General features: G+C 37.5%; 1 protein-coding gene across 3 annotated transcripts in view; it reads right to left on the bottom strand.

Moving 5' to 3' along the window:
• Nucleotides 1-2,760: 2,760 nt before the first annotated feature.
• The window catches only part of PXYLP1 (2-phosphoxylose phosphatase 1), a 54,530-nt gene continuing 39,624 nt past the window's right edge, over nucleotides 2,761-17,666 (bottom strand). For all 3 annotated transcript variants that reach the window (XM_040566657.1, XM_040566658.1, XM_040566656.1), the window contains 2 exons: nucleotides 7,685-7,824; nucleotides 2,761-5,101 (listed from right to left, as the gene is read on the bottom strand). In XM_040566657.1, the coding sequence (XP_040422591.1) occupies nucleotides 4,170-5,101; nucleotides 7,685-7,824 (1,072 nt within the window). In that variant the 3' untranslated portion in view covers nucleotides 2,761-4,169. The remainder of the gene's footprint in view (nucleotides 5,102-7,684; nucleotides 7,825-17,666) is intronic.

The following is a 17,666-nucleotide window of genomic DNA, read 5'->3' on the forward strand; positions in this document are numbered from 1 at the left end:
TGTGCTGGGCCTGATGCATGATACCCTATGGATGCCATTCTTTCTACTGTATTGTGACACTAGTCACAAATTTCTCAGAAATTGGAGGGGTTGGGGAGGAAGAAAGGATGACTATTCCCTAATTACCCAAGGGGAAAGTGAGGCTAAAGGGAAAGTCAGGAGCTGAAGCACACTGCCATCAATAAATCTATGGGTGGTCTCTAACAAGGAATACACAAATACAAACTAATTGCAATGTGTCAAGGGAACGATACCACTGATAGGTAAAGCATTCACATTCATCCTGCTCCATGGAATGGAATGCTAACTAAAAACATCTCATCAAAAGTACAAACAATACTTATATTGCAGTGCTGGTGACAGTGGAATCAACAAGAGGAAGACAGAAAATCCCAGTAAGAAACACAGCAATCCACTGCTCACATGCACAGCAGACTGCATTTCAGTTGTATGATACCTTCAAGCTTACCACAGAGAGACAGAGGCCACGTCATTTTGATTTGTCCTCATGCTTTAAAGATTATAATGTTAGTTGTGATGGTGAGAAGGAGAGGGGAAAATGGGGGATTGACTACATGCTAGCTTCTGTTAGAACAGTTAGACTACATGGAAGAAACAGTCAAAAAGTTCTGTCCCTCAGTATACTAAGTCATTAAACAGTTTTGTGCCTCAGTTTACCACCTTGGAAATTAAAAAAAAAAAGTACAATTTATTTACTTGAGATATATGTTCTGAATTGCTGCATCTCATTACATATTTATGCCACAAATAAGATAAATAAATAAATAAGATGCCATAAATCCGCATTACTGTTAGGTCATAAAAGATCAGAGAGAATCTAACTGGCTCTTTCTTTCTCTTTCTTTCAATTGTTTTAAACTTAAGTTCTCTGCAGGAAGAGTCCAAATACTGTCAAGACCAGTTGTGCTTCCAAGGCAGTAGTGGAACTGATATTGACTGTGCAATTCAAAGCCTGTCATATCTCAACTACTTGAAAAATGACACAGCACACACACGTGGCATGGCTCCTTTCATGTGGAAAAGGGAAAAAAATCAAACCACAAGGCAAGCAAACCACCAGAGACCAAAACAGCAAACTGTCAGGGAAACATTCTGCTTTATAATCCCATACGCTATCAACTTTATTAACTTCAAAACTCACTCTGCTGAAAAGAGTAGGACTGAATGGAATACACAGGGCAGCAAAGCTGTACTGACCTGAAGAATACACTTAGGTTCAGCAACATGACCTACTTAAAATAGCTGTCGCAGTTATCGTTATTATCCCCACTTCACCCCACAAGGTTTTGAGCATCTTCTATAAATAACTGTCCACTTAAAGAGTGGAAAAATCAGGCCTCTTTTTCAGTCTGCAGTATGAAAGCCATCTGCAGCTTACCTGTTGTTAACTCTACTTTTCCACAGTGTTGCAATTTCAGGGCAAATGCATGTTTTTTTTCCTTGGTTAATTCACATGAAACCATTTTTGCGTAACAAAAACTCCACGAGAGGGCACCCTGTTTCTTTCTTTCATCAAATCTCTCCAACAGCATTTTCAGAGAACTTTCTTTCTGTGTTACTTTGCACCCAAATATTCTGCATTTAGATGCCTTCTCAGACTCTCCTAAATAAAAATACAAAATAGGACAGCTCAAAGCAAGTAATTTGGCATTCCCAACGTTCAAGGGATATTTAAAACTAAAGCTTTCATAACTACCAGAACTGAAACAGAAGACAAAATACGGGACTGCACATCAGCACTGCACTGAAAAATTCCACCTCCTTAAACACAGCAGAAGTTTACACGTAACAAAGAAGCAAAGCTGAGAAAGACAGATATGAGGAATGAAATACCAGTTCCCATTATCCTCCAAGGATAAAGAGAACTCTGGCTAGAGCATGGCAATCAGTGCATTTTTGCGGTTCTGCAGAAAAGTTCAGTATGGGGAACAGCTGTAGTATCCATCAATATCCAGCATCTCAGGGATTCTTTGAGCTCAACAAGTAAGAAATCCATCCAAACTCAGGTACACTCCAGCTTATGGCTGCATCTCAAAACCCCTATAACAGACAAAGGGAATCTTTCTGCACAGGGAAATGAAAATAAAGCACTTCTATGGTCCATCTTCAGACAATGAAAAGTGATGCTACTCCTACATCAGGTACCAAGGTACCAAAACTGGCATTTGCAGAAGCTGTTAAGTATTCAAAACTGCTAAAGAACAGACGCAAAACACCAATAGCATGCGTGTGGTAACATTTTCTGCACTTCAGCATCATTCCTGTAATTGTTCACCAAAGAGCATCAGAGTTCCAACAGGTAACACTCTGAAGAGCTAGAGCTGCCTTTTGCAGACAGCTCAAAAATTCTTTGGAGCATTTGGTGTTTATTTTAGATAAATGGTCTAGTTCACAATTTATACAAAAGTGAGCTCAACTGTAGTATTTTCTCTTCCTGTTTGCCCTCCAGCACACAATCACATATGATTATTAACAGTCAGTCCCTTAGACAAAAAGAAAACCTTTTCAGAAGTTACACATTTTAATGAGATAAAGCAGACCCAAATTTGCTATTGTGATTTCTAATTTGATATTGATGAAGTATTTACCTGCTTCTCCTCAGACTGGGAACCGGAACATATGAAGTGCTACAGTGAGCCAATGCAGAAGTTATTGGCACAACAAGCAGCTTAACAAAATACACTTAAGCTTGTTATTGCTAACAGCTGAGGAAGTCAGAATAAATGTATCACACAAGTATACAAAGAGTCCCCAAATTTTTATTTAAAGAAACGTGTTCAAATACAGCATTGAAAACAGAGTGGAATACCAACAGTTAGAGAACCTATGCTTAATTACACTTCCTTTGATAAACTAGCACCACTGAATCACAAGTCACAGACTAAATTATTTCTAGATGTGTAAAAAACCTCCAGAATTATAAAATTTCTATAGCCTCTATTATAAAATGGTTCTCAATTTACTACTCCTAAAGAGATGAAATTGGTTTGAATACAAGTTTTCACACATACTCATTGCTCAAGTTACCCATAAAAGACAGTTTATACTTAAGTCTGCACATCCTGATCAAGGGAAAAAAACGTCTAAAAGTCAGCTTTTCACAGCTCTTTACAAACTGAAGTAGTAAGAAAGATCTACTGTGTTATAAATACACACAGTGCAATATGTACAAGTCTGATCATACAAAATAAGAGCTTCCTAGTCCATAAAAATACTAAGTCAACTACAAAATTCTTAGTGTTTAGCCAAGCTGTCTCAAGCAGCCACTATATCAAATTCCTAAAACTGTTTTGTTTATAGCACAGCAGCTTGAGCATGTTCACAATGGGAAAGAGCCCAACACTTCCCTGTAAGACTGATTTATAATGCTAATTTCCCACTCAGATTTAGCAGTAATGTTAGTGTTTGCTATCTACTTCAATGTCACAAGACCTTTACATATTTCTAGATTGTGTTTGAACTATTCAAAGTGCTAAAAGTGCAATCAAAGAATAGAGTTTTGCACACATTTTCCAGTACACCCTTCTCTGATACAGGTAACATAAGTCTATAGTATTTGTAGGTCTGTGAGGTCAAAAAGGCACACACTTATTTGTACATGCTCAAGTATGTAAGCACAGGTAAAGGTAAACAGTTTGCTTTAAAGACCTGTCCCTAAATATTAAAATGCTTCTATTTGAGTAGGGAGCTTTAAGAATATCTTACGAGGGGTTTAACACAGATGCCTGGAATTTTATAAATATCCTGATACAGCTGCTTAAAATGATTGAAAGTTGATGGTAAAAAAAAAAAAGATTGTTCTTGTTTTCAAATTCATGGTATCCAAGTATTGCTCTGGAGTATAGAGAAAATCAGTCTATGCTGTCAGTCTATCAGAGAAAGTCCAAGGCTACAGTAACTCATGAGGTTTATCAGTTCATGACAGTTAACACAGCATACGTGAGCATACACAGACATAACACTCCCTCAATATTTGTTCTTCTACTGGAGACCATCTACAGTTTGAATGAAAATAAAACTATTTGAAGAAGGTTTCAAGCAATATCCTTTTGTACTTACAGGTACAAGAAACAACAAGACTGAACTGTGCCTCAACCAAAATACAGACTTTCATTGAAACAGAAGTTAAATATTTTCACTTTCCTTCCCTACAGTGGTCTTCTACGACATGCATCATAATAACTAGTGCTGTTAAAAACTAAAAACATATCCCTCTTGACAAAGCTAACAAATTTTTCTAGTGGGCACATTGGCTTGCTGGAACGTTTATAATAATCCTTGCAAAATGAGGTCTGGAATGTGACATCAGCACCATTGTACAGGATGCGGATAAAGTGTTCTTTGGGTCTCTTCCCATCCTGCCACAGCTCAAAAACTAATCTGGCAGCGAATCGTGGAAATCTGGCCTCTGTAATGCCCAAGGCACTAAGAACAGGTGACAACGTGACATCATGTGCAGAGTAAAGGACAAATACTTCTTCTTTCTTGCCTTCTGCAATACGCTGCAGCCGATTAACGGTCTGGTTGAGGAGAGGATGAGTGGCCAATAGTGCATACAGGAAATAAAGTTTCTTTTCCTGTCTTTCTCTCTCATCCTCCAACTGATGTCTTTTGATTACTTTGAAGTGTTCCATACCAATGCAGCCAGTTTTGGTACAGGGAAAACTGACATTGTGGCAAAAATAGCACAAGAGAGAATCTATTGGGTTAGAAGCTCTCAGCTGCCTCGTGGGAATGCCAACTATCTTTGCCATATCAACATATATCTTCTCCAAATCATTGTTCTTCACCCGTAAACTGTACTGTCTGCGCTGTTCCTCTTCTAGGTAGTGGTTTCGCATAGGACAGTCACAGCTTCCAGAACAAAAAATGGTGCTCCACTGATGCCTGATGTAAATTTTCTTCCAGTCAAAATCTGGCAAAAAACTGTAGAGCAGCGCCAGCGCACTCTGCAGGGTTCGACTCTTTCCTGTTGTCTCCAAGTAGAGCTGTTTTGCTGTCCAGTCACTCAAAAGCAGTTTATGTTTGTTTATATAAATTTCTCGTAATAGTTGTCCATTTCGCAAGTGCTGTACAACACCTGAAAGAGAATTTTCATATTTACTATTTATTTTAAAGAAGTTAAAACACCTGATTAGATTCTTCTTAGTTTTAGAGGAAATAAAATACAGCTATTGTCCTACTGTTAAATGCACAGTTAGTTAAAAAGTTAGGAACTGGATTTCACCTGTGCTTGACTACTATGAAAACCACAGGAAATGAAATACTTGCTATTCTTTCAGTATCTCTTGGAGCTAAACTGACATGCAGATAGAAAAAGCTAGTTCCATAAAATTAGTTTAAAACCTTAGCAGTTTAATATTTGTTCTTTGGACTAGAAACACAGGACTAAGTGTGTGTAATGACTATAAAAATAGGATGGTTATGACAGTAGATCCAGACTGCACCTGAGTCAGCTTTCCAGACAGGCAGTGAATGCTGTGCTCCCTGCACATTTATGTCAGGCAGTAGAAGTACCAGCAGGCAGGAAATGAATACACAGAAAGTAAACCAGCATATAAACTCATAAAACAGTACGGTGAGGTATGGCAATGGCATCAGACTTCCCCATCTTCCTTCAGGAAGTATGCAAATTGCTTGGTAGTTCTTATATTAATGCTTTGGCTTTACCCAGCTGGAATGGAGGAGGGCATATATCCTTCTCCCACACCAAAACCCTTACTCCAGAATCCACCTTGCTTGTATTATCCTCTCACAGCAGCCAACAAACACGTATGAGCCCTTTATGCACCAGGACATTTGTATAACTTGCTGCAGGCAATAGGAGTCCCAAATACTACCTCAGTCACAAGCTGTGCGCAATGATGAACCCAGTTTCACCTGCAACCTGCTGTGTCAGTAGGAGTTCCTTAGTAATCTGACAAGCTGCCTCCTGAGGTCACTTTGCAAGACTTGACACTGATGCCTAACAAGTATTTCTTCTGGTGGGGCAAGAGAACATGAGGATTTGACAGGCAATTTTAGACTCAAAAATATAGGGGAATCTCTGAAAAACAATTAGCAAGAGGGAAATGGCAGTAACCCCCAAAATCTTCAACACTGATTTCATTCTGTCTGGTCAGTCTCTAAATCTGTTGACTACCCAGATCCATTGCAATATGCTCCTTCAGTCACTGGTACTTAGGAAAAAAGAATAACAGTTAAAAGCAAGGTGTGGGATCAAATGGAACAGACCAATGTTAAAATTGAAAAGATGCAGGATAAAAGTACCATTAATGCAAAGTTTCAAAATAAATAAAGGAAAAGAAGAGAAAAATCAACATATGATTAACCCTTTTCACAATCCCATTTCCGTCCAGTTGCGTAAGAGTTATATTTCTTCATGTTTGTGGGCAAGCACTTGTTATTTCTGAAGCACTGATATGAACACATGCAGAAAAAGAACAGCAGCAACCAAATACACTGACTTTGACTTCTATCAGTTCAGGTGGTTATTCTGGGTAGAAAATACGAACAACTCTGAGCTGTGTAACCTCTGAAAATCCGTTTCTTACAAAGTTATTTCTACACCTCTCTCCTTCTTACCTTTTGTTCCCCTCATATTTTCTATCACCTGCTGACAGCAGTCCCAGATCCTTCCCAAATGCCCCTTTTATCACAGCCCTGATCCAGCACTGCTTCCAGTTTGCCTCTCCAATCCCAGCCCCCTTGTCCCTGTCACTAGTCCCAACAGCCCAGCACCACAATACCCCAAGCTCTCCAAGTGCTTCCTTCTACGCACTCCTCTCCCTGACTGCAGCACTTCCAGCTACCTCCCATCTCCCTGCTCTCTTGGTGTGGATAGACTGCATGAAGTATACATTCACTAGCAAAGGTCAGCAGCCTCCCTCTCAGCAGTACTGAGGAAGTCTCAAAGCTTTAAGTGCTGGCATTTCTACCCTTTCTCCCAATAACTAAGCTCAACAGGAATGACAGATATATGTGAAAAACTCCATTTTCCTGTGGTAAAAATATACATAAAGAGGCCAGAAACCAGCAGCCCAACAAATATCAGCCCAGCTTCCTTAATGCTCTTGAAACTTTGTTTAAAGCTAAGGAGGGAAAAAAAAAAAGCAAAAGCGAAAAGCACCAGATGTTTAAAATAGTTATTCTCCTTCCCTAATACAAACATCAAATTTGTCTGTTACATCTGAATCTCTTGCAGTGGTCACAGTTACATCACAAGTGAAAACTGGCAACCAAATGTTCCAAGGCCCTTCTGACTCACTAACTAATCAGCAGGAGATAAACAGGTCTTCCTCAGGAGGGATCAAGCAATGTCATTTTTCACATGGGTGACAAAGCAATTTTGTGGTGGGGGGCAACATCAATGGAAGTTGCTCTAACTTGTTAAAAATAAAGTTAGAAGAGATGTCAAGGGTGATCAATCTGTAACAGAACGCAGGCAGGCTACATGACAACGCCCAGTTTCTAGAACTGCCACTACTTTTGTGGTAGAGCTTAATACTTTATTCATACCCCAGCAAAACCTAGGTTATGACCAGTATTAGGAACTTCCCACAGAAGAGCATTTATCTCAATATAAAGAAAAATAAGAGATACTGTTTCAAGCAGACTGTATTAACAGAGCAGAGGGAAATGTAAAGCTGCTGTGGAAACTTACCCGTCTGTGTAAGCTCTCCCATCTCACAAAAGGAATGGCTAGGGTAACGAGGCAGGCTGCTGAGGGTACCATCCATTTGGGCTGCAGACCCTTTGGACATGTGTTTGATGAAAGCTTCCAGCTGAGGATGAGAGGGTTTCCTGAAGAGGTAAACCAAAATGTGAAAACTTCCAAAAGCATATGGAAAAACAGCTCAAAGAGTTAAATATTCCAAGAATGTCAGCTCAGAAATTTCATGGTGAGATGTTATTTCCCACTGAGGCAACATCTGCTCTTACTCAAGACTTTTGCAAGCATGCAGAAGAAATCCAACCACTTCATAACAAAGAGCTACAGGGAGACATGTCTTGGCATGTTAAAATTACGATACCTTTCAGAAAATAATTTCCTTTTTTTTTTTTTTTTTAAATGAAGTAATACTTTTGTGATTTTTTTAAATTTAAATCCTTGGGGAAAAAAAAGAAAGAACAAACATCTCTCCAGTTTCTGAAGTCTTACTGCACTTTAACGACACAGCCAAAAGCACTAACAATCTAAAGGGGTTCAACTAACCAGTACTGTTAAGTAGATGATCTTGTGGGAATTCTCAAGTTTTGTAACATACAATGCTGACTGCAATCTCAGACTTCAAATTTCTCCAGGCTTCAAATCGAAAAGCATGTAGCCTCAATCACACGATACCTGCAAAGTAGTGTCCAGTGGCACCAACTGAAAACAGAGCCCACTGTTTTGGGTGTTGTACTATTATCCAAGAAGAAAGAGTCCAGCACTGCTGGACACCTTAAATAGATAAGATTAAATCAAACTATGTCCTAGGATAAGAAAAAAATATTTATGGCATACTTAAGAGCCTGTGTGAATTAGCTATATGGTTGATAAAACATTATAGAAAATTAGAGATAAAGAGATGAATCTGATGAAATAGCAATACAAAATTGTCAATTTTATTCAACCTTGTTGAATACATACTATTTCAGAAGGAGTAACTAAAATGGCCCACATGATCAAACCGCATTCTACAAATGTAACTCAAACTTCTGACTACAGACGTGAATACCATCTCATTAATGGCAACAGAACTTTTCAAATCAAAGTACGCTGCATGTCCCTGTGCAAGCACTCCATAAACATCCGTCACGTTTCCTCTACTGCCAATGCTGCCTCTGAGCAAAGCAAAGCTTAGGCAGAAGCACCCCTCTGCACAGTCTTAGCACATAACACAATTGCATTTCTGCATTGTTCCTCAAACACAATATTTGCTAAAAGAATGTTATCAGGAAAAATATTTGCCTCTTTAAAAGTGCTTCCTTCACACCTTAAAAAAACACAACAACAACAAAAAAAACAGTAGTTCAAGCCTTTGCTAATTTGATACTTCAGCAATGACCCAAAGAACCTGGGAACAGAGAGTACCAAGAAACCTCTGTACCTTGCCAGTGCCCCAGAGAGCGTGGCATGTAATCGGCACAATCCTGGCAGGACAATGCAGCAATGTGACCACTTTGCCCCTTCTTGCACACGCACAGATAATCATTGCAGAAAGTTGGCTTGCCCAACCCAGCTTGATAGAGACTGGGAAGAAAAGGCTATTGCAGAGCTCCATAGTCTTGCCTGAGAAAGCTAGATTTTCACCCCTGTACTTGAGTTTATTGATTTTAATGCAAAAGTAGTAACAACAACTGACTGTAAATACCTCCACAATGCAAGGAAACAATACAATTGGAAAAAAGGATATAAGCAACAAGTCCAGCTTAACTCACTGCAATAGAATCCAAGCCAACGAAAGAATGTTTAAGACCTCCTAAACTGTTTTGCGGACTTCAAATACAAGACAGACTCCAGTTCATTGGTGTATGGTTGTGCTTAAAATGGCATACACAAAAAAATGCTCCAAGCAATGCAAAAGGGATTTAAACTGAAAATAATCATAATAATAAAAAATCTGACCCCGCTGTCACAACAGAACTTCACATAAGCAGTGTTTCCTTTGTTAGAAGTCAACACTTACATTTTACGAATTATTGAAAATGCATGACTTAAGTCCCCAGACAACAATACATATAAGATTGTACTTCAACGCTATCTTTCCCCACCACAGTTAAACATTATATTATTCCTTTTTCATCTCTCCTCTGTGAAGAAATGTTCTTTGTTATCCACACACAGGCAGAGGTACAAAGCCACCTCCTTACTCTTGTGCAGAACTAAATCAGAAACAGTTCAGCAATCCATTTTTGCCCCAGATGCTTGCCATTTTAATTGGACTTTCATCCTGAACAGTGATCTGTTTTTTGTTTTTTGTTTTTTTTTTGATGTTGCTCACAAGAAAATTATAAATTAAATAATTTGGAAAAAAAATATAAATGTTGCCAAAGAACTTTTACAGCAGTCTGGGCTGTATATTTATTGTTCACATTCACAATTCGCTAGAAAAACGTTCTGCTTTGATACAAAAAACTCGGATCTAAAAAATCTTCCTGAACTACAGAAACCACAAGAGGGAGCAACAGAACTACTAAAGTGTAAGTAAGTGTCTGAATATCTTTGTTCTGGTGAATTTCGATTCCATGCTTACATAGAAAAGCCAACGGAGAAACTCTTAAATGAGAAAGCACCTACTACAGAGCTATGCCCACAGCAAGTATATACAGGACATCTCATACGAAACAGTCCTTCATTCAACAGAAAGGTAGGCCTTTGAAATTACATTGTCTTACCATTTTATAAAACTCGAATTTGCCAGTATTTAATTTACCTTCAGGAAAGAGGGAAAAAGAAAAAAGACAACTAACAAACTTACAAACTTCTTGCAAAGAAAATGCTATTCTAAATTATGGTACAACTGCCAGTAAGATGACGGTTAAATGAGCAAAATGAGAGGAAAACATACAAAAGTTTGGGATTTCTTTAAATCCTTTTTTTAAAAAAAAAAACTTCAAATCAAAAGAAAAACCAGTCAAATTATATCTTAAATTCACAGCTGCTTCTGTATAGTATGATTTTAATAACTCAAAAGAAGATTAATACTTGAGAAGCAGTCATGTAAAAGGATTTGTTGCCTTCTGCATCAGTTGAGGCTTCCTATTGTACAAAGCTTAATCCAGTTCCAGATGTGTATTTTAAAAATAACTTTTTGTACATTTTGCTATTTTTACAGCCCAGCAGTGCAAAATGGAAGAATTAAGTTGAGAATATTAAATAAAAGCCATTAACAAGTGTTTTTTTAATCTTATTACAGATGTAGCACATCCGTGGCTGAACAACAGAAAAGTTTAGATTTTTTAAACTTTGCACATCATATGGCTCTAAACATGGGCAAAATGTCAACCAACTTTCCTCAAACATTGTTACCTAATTAGCAAGTTCTCCAAATACATGTATCAGAAAACAAAACAAAAAAAAAAAACCTGCACTATCCATCATTCTGCTTCTTTTGCTGCTTAGGTTACAAAAACCTGCATTCTACTGGAATCAGACCTAGACTGATGAAAGTCAGCACTCACTTGTGGGAAGGAAGAACAAAAAGAAGGAAGAAAATCATTTATAAGTGCAGTGCAAAAAGATTAGTCTAAAAAGTGTCAGACAAGACCAACTAGTATCCAGGACTTGATAAAATTTACATTCCAATGTATTAATATAGCTTTTGATATATGTATGTAGATGCAAGTTGCTTAACTTTAGCTTTTATTTATTTAAGTGAGCACAAGTTAAACACATGCTTGCAGAAACAAATTAAAAATGTGACGGTTAGACACATTTCTGAACATAAAATGAAAGCCTACTACTTGTTAGATATATTTCATGGAAAAAAAAAGAAAAAAAATCAGACAACAGAAGTACGAGCCATTCTGCCTGAATAGGACAGACATCTCAGGCTGTAATGCGCTTGTGTTCCTAATGTCATTGTCACATCTGCACCACAATTCTGAATACACCAGCAATTCTCCTGATTAACTGCATAAAACAGAACAATTTTTGTTGTTAAGAAAAATAAGTTTGTTTTTTTGCTGCACCACTCAGACTACTAGCTAACAAATGACTCCCCGTCCCCACCCCAAGATTTCCCCTTTATCCAGAATACGAATCCCGCTGTTGCACTGGCCAATTTACCGAAGCCGCAGGAGACAGAGTATCTAGGCAACACAGCTCAGACTGCTGGGACCGTCTGAGCTGCAAGCAAAGAAAATTACTCAGTTGTATAGCTGAAAAGACTGAAATATCCTTAAAATTGTATTCCCATAAAAGTTATCAGAAAATAAAAGTGGACTAAAAAGACATCTACTGTAATTTGCTGGACACTATGATGGTAAATTTCTGCACTTGGGAATGTATGAATACAGTAAGTATTTCAAATTTTGTCAAAACAGGGAATATCTTATTATTTAACATCACCAGTAATAGCCATACACTTTCCTGTTTTTGAACTTTTATTTCCTATTTTTCACAAATATTAATTTGCCTTTTACTTTATTGTTGTATAATAAAATGTTTATCTGTAACAGAACTGAGGATGTTATTTTTTGCTTGAATATTAAATTCACCTTGTCTTTTTTTTTTTTTCTTCAAGTAAACATTGGGACAGTAGATCCCAGATTTAACAGTGTAGTTTTCATACACTAGCATTAATATGGACCAATATTTAAACCCTTATTCAACATTTAAGTATCTTATTTTCTAAAGGTCTTAAAAAGCTTTAACACTGAAATATGACATCTCCTTATTGCTACGCTGGAGCCCGTGTAAGTGAAAAGAAATCATACTGTGCAACTATTTGAAGTACATATGTATTTCTGCCAGCAACTGAGCTGACATCCTTCACTGAGAAATTCCTTTTTCCTTGAGAAGTTCAGATACAAAAAGAGACTTATTTCTTTTTTTCCCCATGAGAAGCAAACACTGACTTGCTGGTTGCTCTGAATTAGCACAGCAAAGCCAGAAATACAGTATCAGAGTGAGCATGTGTTCATGACACCTCAGAAATTCTGCTAAGGAATTTTGTATGACTCCACCACCACAGCACAAAATAAGCATCTCAGAAACATACAAGCAAATGCATTTATTGCATCCATTACGTATGTGCAGAGGTCTGACACAGAACTCCTGCAGCTCAACATACTGTAAGTTCAAACATCCTACAGAGCTCATTGCTTGTACAGCAGCAGAGAAGCTTTGTTACAGGATACTTTTGCCCTCCTCCAGCCCCACTGAAGACTCCAGTGTCACTCTTTAGAAACTGCTACAGGAGCCAGTGGGATTTTCTGCCCCTAGATAAAGTGGTGCTCGGACTGTGAGTGCATGGAAGCCTTTTTTGGTAGAACCATCTCTCCAAGCAAGGTTATCTTTGTTTAATAAATAAATAAGTACAACTTATTATTATTAAAAATAATTTAAAAAAAGAAATCAGCATGAAGACAGATGTCTGATTTTCCGTCAACCATGCCAGACTAGAGTTAACTCACTGAGCAAGAAGAAAACAGTCCGTGCTTCTCAGGGCTATTTGTCCCCGGACCACTCAGAAATATATTACCAATGATTTATATTGTCTATTTGTGAAAGATTTTCATCCATTGTAATCCTTTAACATTCTTTCCTACCAAAGCTATTGGAGCACTAAACCACAGACTTATTTCTACTGTGTATAATGAAGTACAGTTTAAGCCTCGTTTCAAACGTGATGTTCAGCAAACCACAGCATTCAATCTGTCCTCTGACTCATTAAACTTAATACTCCTTTGAACCACCTACAAATTTGAGGCTACAAATCTATGACAATTGCAAGGTTAATCTAATTAAGATGAAGTACAGTGTTTAAGAAACAGATGTGGAAAGATATTATCTTGACAAGACTACATGCAACTACATTTTTTTAATAATTTCCATGTTCACAAAAATCGAAGAGTGGCACAGATAATATAACCTCACCACCTTATAAGATGCTACAGATAGACAAAATAGGTCAAGGTTATGATTAAAAGAGAGATTGCAATAGAAGACTAATTATTGAGACCAATTACTAAGCAGTCATTTATTTAAAAGCTAAAACCGAATAGTTAATCCAACAGAAAATTACCAGTTAGCAGATTACGGATGCTTAGCAAAATTGAGGAGAGGTAAACTTTATTTCTCTTACCTCTGTTACTGCACAGTGCTGTCCTCTGACAGCACTGCACTCTGGAACTCTGCAGGAGATCTACATGCCTCAGCAAAGAACTTGTTGACGCGGACATGAATACAATAGAGAGAGATTTTTTTCCCCAAAAAATCCCATTTATCCATGCAAATGTCACTTTTTTAAAGCAAACACAGAATTTGCAAGAGCCAAGAGGACCAATCTTCTGACAACGAGCTGCAGAAACCTCAGTGTGTCTGTCACTGGGCAAGTAAACGTGACCATGCCAGGGACACACCAAACTTCTGACAAATGAACATCACCTCTCTGTAGCTGTGTCATACCAGATTGTGTCTGCATCAAAACAAATCCATTTGCTCTTCCACTTAAAAGGCAAAAAATATATATTTTTGTAACTCCAAACAAAAGCTTTCTGTGAAGTTTTCTGTGCCTTCTGTGAAGTTCAAGTAGCCAAAATAAGTCTTAGTCAAAGGACTATACTGTTTCTCTTTCAGAACGCAAGAGAATGAAAAGAGCCACTAAAAATAACAACGGATTACAGTAGTCTACAGAAGAGATCCTAAAGACAGTGTTAGTATTTGTGGGGGGGTGTTTGTTCATAAAAGTCTTGCAGCTTGTACATTTTTATAACAAACTGTCCAGTGATCCAGTCTACTTCACTCCTCTTCTGACTCTTTAGAGAAGTCAGAAGAGGCCCTGAGATCTTTCTTCACCTAACTGTGGTCTGGTTCATGCTTTGACCTCACTCCAAGTAAAATCCACACCTGCTTTAGCTCACAATATACTACTCGCCTCTCTCATACTTTCCTCTTTCATTTATTGGCAGTTTCAAGACGTGTTCATATTGAACCTAAAATTCAAATATTTGTTACTAACACTCGAAGCACGTGACAATTAACCGAGCATACTATTAAGTTATAAGTCCTCTGAAATCTTTTTAGCATTTTCAGGAAAACATTTCTTCTCTATCTCAGATAAAAACTCAAAGAAGACACATTGTGTACCTGTTATTTCTAACACTCAACAAGTAAGGTACAAAGGGGAGGGAAGTGGGAGGTTAATTTATTCCCTCGAAAGCAAACACCACAATGAACAGATTTTCACTAACATCGTTCTAATAGTTTTCTTGGAGGGTGGGGAGAGTATATGTATTACTCAGTTCCCCTTGGAAATTTACATTGAGAACAATGGAAATAATATTAATCAAAGTTTTAGATGGAAGGAATCTCCAAAGCATTTAATCCATTTGCTTATATTCATTCCACACTTATATGTCACAATCCATAATTCGCAAAACCCAAGTGTGACCTCAAGGCTATTCTGCATATCCACTAGAAGTCCATGGGGCCGTAGCATAATCTGCTTAATTAATGAATTCCAACAGCTGAATGCTAAGTCGAATAAAGAAGTAGGCTGCTCATATTCAGTCTGTTATCTGAAACTAACATAGAGAAAGCTTAAACAAGCCAGACTTTTAATCAGACATCTCGACGTAATTATAAAGCATAAATAAACCTCCAGTTCAAAGGTAGCAATTATATACCTTGTAATACTCTCAATATAAATACATTTACAATGAAGCACCGAATTTACATCATAAAAGAATATAAGCCTGACAGCCAAACATAGCAAATAGTTTCCTGATGTTAAAATAATAAATATTCCATAAAAATAATGACAGAAACCTTAACAATTCTAGCTTTATTCAGAAAGGTCAGCTTTAACCCATCAGGAAACAATGGTACAGAGCCAACTCCTTTAATCTTTCTACTGTCCTTTCAAAGTCAGCCAGGAGATTCATAAACTTTGTTCTCAAGGAGACAAAAGTCTTTTTGTTCTCTACTTATTTTTACTGGTGGTGAACGGTAGTGGGTATATGATTTGTACATTGATCTTCTCATGCTTCATAAATTAGTAACAGCCAGGGGCATCTATACTGCTGGCCTCCTCACATCCTTAGGTTGTGCCCTCTTAACTGCATTACTTGGTCACTCTTGTTGGCAGTGGCAAAAGCTGCACTACTGCCTTGCCCTTTGTGGATAGTTGTCCTGATTGCACGGCTTTCACATTGTTGTATTCCCTGCCTGAAACTGCAGAAATACCTGTAAAAGCTTTTCTAACAGAAACAAAACCAAGGTCTCATGTGGCACTGTAATACTGAGAAACACAGCAACTCATCCAACATTGACACATCTCCGCAATAAAGATTTCTCACATACATTCTAACATTACAGACACTGAGTAAGATCAGAGCCTTTAAGAACTCCAAAAGGAACCTGGATCATACTATTTAACTTTGTACTTTATTCTAAAAATAATCTCACCCCTTAGAGGCAGATCATTAAAAATGTTATCACAGCTATTAACAAATTGTTCATTTTCCATCTTGTTAAATAAATTAGTTGGGCACACGACTCTGTGGCAGAGATGTCTATCTGCAAACTCGGTGTGGCGTGCTGAATCTCAGGCAGGCAGCTAGCTTGCAGTGGCTGCAGAGCACTGCTGAGGTTTGGGCACCTCTCAGAACAATTCAAACTTCTCTTGGAGGATGTTTGAGAATGCCACTTCTTGACAGAACAAACATTTGGTGGAAGTTGAAGTATGAATAAAGAAGAAGAGTCAACATAAAAGTAGGTGAAAAGTCTTTAAAAAACTGGACTATGTATAAAGACCCAAGTCACTTGTAACATGTAAAAACTTTTTCAATAACAGTAAAAAAAACATATTTAGATTTGTGTTCATGACAGGCATTGGAAAAGCAGTATCTTTTCAAAAGATTTTGATACTTGCGTTAAGCAGTAGCTCAGATATGAGTACATATATACACTCTAAAAATAACAAAATTAGAAGCTATTTTTATCTTCTAAATTCAGGTGCCATGTTTGCTATAAAAAGCAGATTTCTCCTGTCTACTTTTCCATCCCATTTTAGTCTTAAAAAGTATTTATTTGTATATATTACATACGGAAGTGTATATTTATGGAATATTGTATAAGACTAAGAACAAACATAAAACATGTAAGATTTTTTTCTTTAAAAGCACAGATCTTCAATAGAGGCTTAATTTCACTATTAGAATGGAGAAAAGAATATTACAGTTCAGGTGGTACTGAAACTTTGCACATGTGCGCACATACACAGATGGGTTAAAACTGCTCACGCTTTCAAGCTTTTGTAGGGTCACCCCCCCGCCACAACAGTAGCTTGGTCAGCAATATGGCTATTTTTCAATTACTTGTGCCAGGATAACATTAGAACACTGACAACAACTGAAGACAGCACTGCAAGCCTTGCAAATTTCAGGATATCTATTCACAAGGGCAATTTCTTTTACCTTTACCTTTTTAAAGATAAAATCACAAGCGCTCTCGATAGGAGGCTACTAACATTCTACGGAAAATGGCCCATTAATTTATCCAGACAAGAAGCATATATTTGATCTATCTAATACTCGGAAAAGCACTTTCAACATGCCATTAAATTTTCATCATGACAGAGCAAAGCTACTTCTGAATAATTCTACAACAGAAAAGCAAGAACATCATATTTCTTTAAAGGAAAAGATTCCATGCTATTCTGGGAAAAAAGGTATTTATGGTAATATCAGCACTGCTTTGTATACCAGTAGATCAGGAGGCCTGCTATGCTCCCTCCCTTAGTAGTGAATGCAGGTACACAAATTGGTTGCAGCTCCCAGTCACAGAAAGCTGCACACCTGATGCTGTTGAGTGGGTAGCAGTATAAAGTTGCCAAGAGATTTTATTAATGTCTGATAGTTTTTCTTGATGTTTTTCCTTCAACTGTAAACATTCAGTAAACATTCACTGGGTAGTCCTCTATTGGGAAAAAAAT

The sequence above is a fragment of the Cygnus olor genome, chromosome 9, assembly GCF_009769625.2.
Source record: "Cygnus olor isolate bCygOlo1 chromosome 9, bCygOlo1.pri.v2, whole genome shotgun sequence".
NCBI classification, from domain to species: domain Eukaryota; kingdom Metazoa; phylum Chordata; class Aves; order Anseriformes; family Anatidae; genus Cygnus; species Cygnus olor.